Source organism: Scardinius erythrophthalmus, assembly GCF_964197995.2.
Source record: "Scardinius erythrophthalmus genome assembly, contig: HAP1_SCAFFOLD_388, whole genome shotgun sequence".
Lineage (NCBI taxonomy): Eukaryota > Metazoa > Chordata > Actinopteri > Cypriniformes > Leuciscidae > Scardinius > Scardinius erythrophthalmus.
Window position 1 is genome coordinate 24,345 of NW_028296226.1, and position 8,034 is coordinate 32,378.

The 8,034-nt window shown below is 41.1% G+C and overlaps 1 protein-coding gene across 1 annotated transcript; it reads left to right on the forward strand.

Moving 5' to 3' along the window:
• Positions 1 to 830: 830 nt before the first annotated feature.
• On the forward strand, positions 831 to 8,034 carry LOC308686536 (transmembrane protein 115-like). Its single transcript, XM_081394974.1, has 3 exons — positions 831 to 1,335; positions 1,801 to 2,705; positions 6,630 to 8,034. The coding sequence occupies exons 2-3, from the start codon at positions 1,849 to 1,851 to the stop codon at positions 6,856 to 6,858; spliced, it is 1,086 nt and encodes a 361-aa protein (XP_081251100.1). The 5' UTR covers positions 831 to 1,335; positions 1,801 to 1,848; the 3' UTR covers positions 6,859 to 8,034.

Genomic DNA, 8,034 nt, shown 5'->3' on the forward strand with positions numbered 1-8,034 from the left:
TTTCTGGCTTAAGTATCACTGTCTGCTCTACAAGGCAAAATATGTGCAATAACACCTGTCAGAATCTCAGCGGGACACAAGACCCCAGATGTACAGGTGAGAACAGGTGAATGAACAGCCGAGGCCGGTTTTGTACATGATGTTCTACACACATGAAGTCGCGTCCTCTGTATAACTGCATAACCTTTTCAGACTCTGATGGAATACAATATATTTGTCCACTTAATTATATCACAACTAGAATAGGCTTAAAGAAGCTTCATACAAGTCATTGTGAAATTAATTTTGTCTGCCATCTAGTGGACTAGATAGGACAATAATGTCATCATTTAACAGGTATTTGCCCTTTAATCCTTAAAACAAACTATGTATTTTTATTTTTAGTTAATAGAACGTAATCTCATACTTATTGGGCTAGCAGACTATATATTTTTATTTCAGTAGTAAATATTCATTAGGGACTAATGCTTACTCCAATAGTGGCTATATTGCATGTACTGACCGATGTTATTATTTCTTTACAACTATTCCTTTGTTAAAACAATTTAATCGCTATTTTAATTGCTGCTCACATCTCACATGAGTCACTTTAAAATCAAACAGCTGTCTGTTGGTCAACGAATCCGCGTGACCAACTTGAGGGGGTGCTACTTCCAGCACTAGTTCCTAGCAAAGCAATAGCCTATCTATCTACTAGTCACTGTTGAATTTCTAATTAGTAATTAAAAATACTAGTAACATAAAATAACTACTAGTTAGTTTGAAGGAATAGATTAAAACAGCTGTTAAAAAGGAAAAAACGACTTGTCTAGCGTTCATTGGGAAAGGGGGGGGATGACTACATTTCCCAGAAGTCTTAGCTAAGCAGCGCTGTGTAAACGACACGCCCAGTCGCAACGCTGGACGGTGACGTTTGCAAATCTGATGTTTGCGCTTTGTGGCTGTTAGCTGGAAACGCCACACTCTCAAACAACAAAACAAGCTTAATTCAAGGAAAATGACGATGTTAGGATATTAAAAACATAAGCCTGGATATTTGTTTCGGATTCACGGTTTCTGGCTTCAAACCTGTTACCTGAAGGCCTGTTGTGAGAGGAAATCCCCGGACTGAACTGCGACTCCAGGCCGGTCTGGGAGGACATGCCACCGGAGAAAAAGCTGCTCAAAACTCGCATATCTTCGCGTGTTTTTATCGTAAAACATACGTCAAGTGCCTGAACTAAAGCCAAAAGACTTTTGTAAGACATGAGACTGTCAAACTGACCTACAAAATGTGTTAAAACAGACCGAGGTGGTGAGGTTTATGGAGTGTTAGCAGACGGTGCTGATAAGCAGGTAGAGTAACGTTACCGACTCTCATAGAAACACATAAGTGATGAATTATATGTTAACAACTCAGAAACAGGAAACCCTGAGCTGGTAGATAGTCATAATAATGTTTTGTCAGTAAGGTCAACTACTTATACAGCAACAGTTACCTTGAATAAAGCTTTAGTAGTTTAAAGTATTTTGTATGCGTACATGACAGATCAGACTGTGTGTTTTATTTGCTAAGAAACAATATTATTTAAAGCAACAGTTCTTTGCTTTTTGAGGGAGGCTAAGGTCAACTTATCTCACCACAAGTGTTGCAATCATTCACTTGTAAGATCAGTGTGAGGTAATCGTCATTTACTCCCCCATCCCAAAGTTTCTTATGTTGCAGAACCTCTGTTGATGTCACACTGCATGCATGTTGGGTTTTGGGTTTCACCTCCTGCTTGTGTTCCTCATGTTTGACACAAGCTGCTGATTTCTTAGGGTCACCGTTTCTGGAGTGTTTGCAACTGAGGACTCGAATCTGCCAGGATGAACCGTTACCTGCCAGTGGCACGGCAGCACTTTCTGAGTGCTCTCGCAAGCACGAGCGTGGTGGTCAAATCCATATGTGCCACAGTAATCCTGCTGTACCTGCTCTCCTGGGCTGCTAACACCACTTACCTGCTTGCTGTCACGCCTGGCTTCCTTTTTCCACCCAACTTCTGGATTTGGACACTTCTTACCCATGCGGTGGTGGAGCAGCACATTTTTGGTGTGGCAGCAAACATTGCTACCGTGATGGTTGCCGGGCGGCTTTTGGAGCCATTATGGGGAGCGCTGGAGCTGCTGATTTTCTTCGCTGTGGTAAATGTAGCAGCCGGTCTCCTATCTGGACTCTCCTACCTTCTCACCTACGCTGCGACTTTTGACCTGGACTACCTGTTTGCCGTGCGGGTGTACGGCGCACCCGCTTTTCTTGGGGGCATTCTTGTAGCGCTGAAGCAGACTGCGGGAGACACCACAGTGCTTCGAGTTCCTCAAATACGCTTGAAAGCTGCCCCGGCGCTAGCCCTGCTTGCAATAGCTGTGCTGCGGCTAGCGGGGCTGCTGGACACTTCAGCTCCACTAGCAGCGTGTGGGTACGGCGCACTGTCTGGGTGGGTTTACCTGCGCTTTTACCAGAGGCACTCTAGGGGGCGTGGAGACATGTCGGACCACTTTGCCTTCGCCTCTTTCTTCCCAGAGGCTCTCCAGCCGGCTGTTGGGTTTGCAGCCGGGCTTGTGCACTCCGTCCTAGTGAAGATGAAAGTTTGTCGTAAAATGGTGAAGCGCTATGATGTTGGGGCTCCGTCCTCCATCACCATCAGCCTGCCAGGCACAGACCCTCAAGATGCAGAAAGGCGGAGGTACGTTTACCTTATTTTAGCATTATATACTATTATCGTATTTATTAATATTTTGAGTTGGCTTTTATCATATATTTTTGGAGTTAGGTTTTCTTTTTATATTTTTTATTTTATTTTTAGCTATTTTTTTACATGCTTTATTTCTTTGTGTTTTAGGCTAATATTTTTGTTTTGCTTTATTTTTATTTTTAGTCATTTTTGTACTTTTTTATTTTGTACTTTTTTGTTTTGTACTAAATTTGTTTTACTTCAGTTAGTTGTCAAGGCAACATTTCTAATGTTTGTTTACATTTTACACAAATTAACTCCACGAACATGGAAAACAGCGATAGATGGACTGACACCAAAGTCAAGGCACTTTAATCTCAACCTTTACGCCAAGGAGGAAATCCAACTCTACTTTGAAGGGACCAAGCGAAACATGGTTATTGATTTCTGCTCAGCTAGCAACATTGGGCATCGTTTGGGCTTTTTACGTTACCGTTGCCAAATCAATAGTTTTAAAATGGTACCGGTGCCTGAATCGATACTTAAAGGTGGTATCAGCGATTTCAGGCCCAAACATAAATGATCACATTCATCTAATATTTCGCTAGCTGCACGCCCCATAAGCATGCTGTCAAAAAACCGCGTCTCTCTAGGTAGCCTAGGCTCTGAGATCTGCACACAAAAACAGCTGTTTTCAGTCTGTTTGGCCAAATAATCAAAACCCAAACAAATAGTGTTCCAACCAATCACCGACAGGGGCGGGTGTTGTGAGGTTTTCGCGTGCAGCCGTCATAGGCAGCCGTGCACGAGCGCAAAACCTCACAACACCCGCCCCTGTCGATGATTGGTTGGAACACTATTTATTTTGGTTTTGAGTGATGTTGATACCAACTGTTTTTGTGTGCAGATCTCAGAGCCTAGGCTACCTAGAGGTTTTTTGACAGCATGCTTATGGGGCGTGCAGCTAGCGAAATATTAGATGAATGTGATCATTTATGTTTGGGCCTGAAATCGCTGATACCACCTTTAAAAAAAGAGCCACAAAACGACTATGGATTTATTAAAAAAAACTTTTTAAATTGAACAATTTATTAAAAGTTTAAAGTATACTTACATATATAAATATAAGTAAATACAAAACACAACAAATTTACATTACAAATTCACAATAAAACCTAAGCCATGTACCCAACTACAATAATTTAACACTAAATAAGTTACAGTACTAACAGGCATTAGTAGAGGAATGCAAGCAAACGTGATATTCATGTTTTTTTATTGTTTCCATAAGGCTATACCCTTCTTGTGTTTTAAATGTTAAATAAGTTAATAATGGTAAGACTCTGTTTATTATGGTTATTTATACTGAGGCTCCATGGATTTGCACTTAACAGGCCTAAACAGACTTCGGTACCAAGTTGGTACTGAAATTTAAAAAATAAGACGATACCAGCATTTCCCTCTAGCATTTTGAGCACTGTTGAACAGATTCTTAAAGCAGCACTCAGTAGCTTCGGGATTTCTTCGCTGTATTCTCGCTTTTTGCTCGCAGGTTTCTCTCTAGAGCTCCCCCCACAGCTTCGGAATAGATATTTGACAACACTGTTGTAAAAACTCGTTGGTGATTCTCAGACACCAGAGGCTATAGATCAACGACATCAAAGCAGATGGGACATTCTTTAAACCGTCTTCTTCATTCGGGTTCGGACAGTGTGAGGGAGCGCAATAATGACAGCATTTTAGCAGATTTCTTTTGGCCGTAAAGCAATTGTTTACATCGCGAGACTTGATATCACGCAAGACTTCCTGAGGCGGCGGCCGGCGGCCCGCCGGCTCAAAGTTGCAAGTGCGTATTTTCCGCTCACGGGCACCAGGGGGGTGGGAAACGACCACCATTCAACCCGAAATAAGTAATATAACCATTCCAATGACTCCGAAGCTGTTCAGTTAAGGTAAAAAAAGTTACTTAGTTCACCTTTAAACGCCTGTGATTGGCCATTGTGTTCACCCGCCCAACAAATGTCTGTGATTGGCTACAATGATCAACTCATCAAACGTGTTGTAAATAGACATATTTGACACTCTTCACCGAGCACTTACACAGATACACAAGGGAGGCGTCTATCAACGGATCCATTTATCAGCAGATCCCTAATATTACCACTGATAGACAGATCTGCTGATAGATGCTTGCGTTCAAACATTCCCGTGTGTATTCCGTGTGTATCCCGTGTGTAAAACGAACACTTGAATGTACACCTGCGTGGCCGTGATGAGAACTTCCTCAATTTTGACAGAAACCATGTTTAGAAAAAACTTATTTATAGTGTAATTAGATTTTTTTTAATGTGGCTCGCATCCCATTCGATTACATGGAGAGGGCAGGGTTTAAGAGACAAGCAGCAACCTTCCGGTCTCTCTCTTGAATCTAACATGGAAGTGACTTAAACTGCAATTCATCGACTGGCCACTAGAGATAAGCTCCAAAAGGGAGTCAATTCCATAAACCCCCCATGTTAAAATGCCTAACTTTACAGGAGAAAAAAATTTTTTTGCAGCCTTGTACAAAAATTGGTTTTGGTCTATATAACTAATTTTGCCCTTCATGACAACTGTGAGGGGGGTGAATTTTTTTATAACTCATCCGTTTAAATTATATTAAAGGGGTGGTTCGGGATTTTTGACATCGGACCTCATTTTTAAGTCAGCCTGGTTGTTATTCATCAGTGGAGACATTTTTTTTTTTTGAATTATCCAGTCCTTATATTTGGATAGTTAGCCGATGCTAGGCTAGCGCGAGTCAATGGTAGATGTTAGCCAGCCATTAAAAACCGTTTTACCCACTCCACAGTGCACCAAACGCAAATCAATTATAACACTAGACTATCGATGCAAATGTCCGTTGAGAGAATAATGTTAGAAATCAAACTTACCTTTCATCTCAATGATCCCAAAGGAACTAGTTTCTCAGCAGCTGCGGAATTTTACTTTGCTCCAGTTAGTAATGCGGCAAAAAGTAAACACAGAACAGAAGCGCACTACAGTGTGTGCAGTACATGTGTGTACCGGCTCACTCGGTTGCCTAGGTAATCAATATCACTCCGCTGCTGCTGTAGACAAGGCTTATGATTACAGGGAACAAATTATAACTAATGCAATGTGATGAAAGGTAAGTTTGATTTCTAACATTATTCTCTCAACGGACATTTGCATCGATAGTCTAGTGTTATAATTGATTTGCGTTTGGTGCACTGTGGAGTGGGTAAAACGTTTTTTAATGGCTGGCTAACATCTCCCATTGACTCGCGCTAGCCTAGCATCGGCTAACTATCCAAATATAAGGACTGGATAATAAAAAAAAAAAAAAAATGTCTCCACTGATGAATAACAACCAGGCTGACTTAAAAATGAGGTCCGATGTCAAAAATCCCGAACCACCCCTTTAAGCCTTAAAGTTCTACATAATTAAGGGCGTGGCCACTTGAGTGACAGGTGGATTGCCGCTGCTGTCACTACTAGCCGTTTGCTTGCTGGCAACCAGGCACCTCAGCTCCGCCTCTTTGACCATTTTCTGTTATCCGGCAGTGATCCGGCTCCGCCCACTTTTAAAAAATGCTCTTCAGAAACCCATGGGTGGTGACACTACATCCATATTTTTTTTACAGTCTATGGTTTAAGACCTATGCTGCATTTAGGTATTTAGGTAATATGTAATGTAATCTTGTTAAAATGGTTTTCATAAAATTGGTATAGAGAAAAGTATCGTTCAGGAACCGGCATCGAAGTCAAGGTATCAAAAAATTCTGAACGATACCTAGCCCTACTTCAGAGATCCTACTGGCGGTGCGAATGCAACCAGAAAAAATGGCCCTATGGGCAACTGCAACTTCATTGTCTGATAGCAGCATCAATTTATTTTCTTATATTTTCCCATAGGCAATTGGCATTGAAAGCTCTGAACGAGCGCCTGAAGCACGCGGAAGACCAGTCGGCTTGGCCCAGCATGGAAGATGAGGAGGATGACGAAGATGAGGAGGTGCGGACAGACACTCCTCTCCTTTCCAGCCGAGAGACTTTGCCACCAGCACCCAGCACCACACAAAATCCTACAGGACAACAGGAGTCCAGCATCATAAGTTTCGAAGATGCTCCAACCCATTCCTAACACACAGACACACACAATCCTTCTTTTTGTCCTGCGGAGTTGTTTAAACTTACACAAATGCTACTGGAGACATGACACACACACTATCTTGGTAAAGTTTTACATAGACAAACAAGGAGTTGCCACTAAATGAACACATCACCCAAATAAGTAAACTGAATGACAAAGACATCCACACTCAGTTTTTCAGATGTACAAAAAACCCTGGACTAGCCTGAATCATAGCATCTGCAGTGCTCCAGTACTTCTGCTTTGTAAAAAGAATATCTTCTCTCCCTCTGGCCTCTTGTGTAAGGTTTCTGAATAAATGCTCTAATGGTTGATGGGATTAAAACTCAGTTTTTAAATCTATGGCAGACTCTAAAAAAATGTTTATGGGTTGCCTTTTTTTGTTTGGTATTTTTTGGCCTTGTATCAGGAAAAGACAATATTCCTGATATTTATTGAGCAGACCATGGGACTTATTGCTGCTTGCTGATGTAACTGCATCATAAGAATGTCTGGAACATCAAGGGCTGGATTGCTAAAGATGAAGATTGTTTGCAAATTTTGGGACTTTTCAAAGAACGTGATCTCTAATTTAAGGCTCTGCTCTCATTGGTCAGGATGTGGCCCTTTGATTTCCTGTTTTCAGTCACGGTGATTTAATAGGTGGAGGCATAGAGAGGAGAGAGTTGGATACAGTCATTTCAAAGATATTTTTGTTCAGAACAGTTTGAAATGATAATAGCAATATAGAATCTGAATCTGTCCCCTGTTGTACCCTTTTCCTCCTCTGTACTTTAATGATCTGTCTATATGTGTTGGCTTTGATGAGAGTGTTGCACTCTAAATTATGAGCTTACATAATGGACCTGTTTTTATAAAACACAGATTGTCTACACAATGTGGCTTGAGTTTCATTTAACACAGATTTTGACAAATAGCTCAGCTATTTCTTTGGAGAAATGTGGTTATGTATGTTATTTGGGTAGGGTTCCTAAATTTTTTCATTAATATTTTTAACCCTTTTTTTTCTTTGTGGTTTTTTACTAGTAATTGTTGATCTGTTTTCTCATGGTTCCAAGGCGTCAAACTTGATGCTTCTCTGGCAGTCTCATTCTCTGATTCAGGTTTCAGCCTAATTTTCTGACCTCTCTCCATCTCTAATAAAGACTAAATGAAGAACACACCCGT

What these genes read in the sequence shown, in the direction of transcription:
- LOC308686536 (XM_081394974.1), top strand. Translation starts at nt 1,849, where the DNA reads ATGAACCGTTACCTGCCAGTGGCACGGCAGCACTTTCTGAGTGCTCTC. An exon ending in CAAGATGCAGAAAGGCGGAG is followed by an intron (nt 2,706 to 6,629) that starts GTACGTTTACCT and finishes ATTTTCCCATAG; the next exon opens with GCAATTGGCATTGAAAGCTC.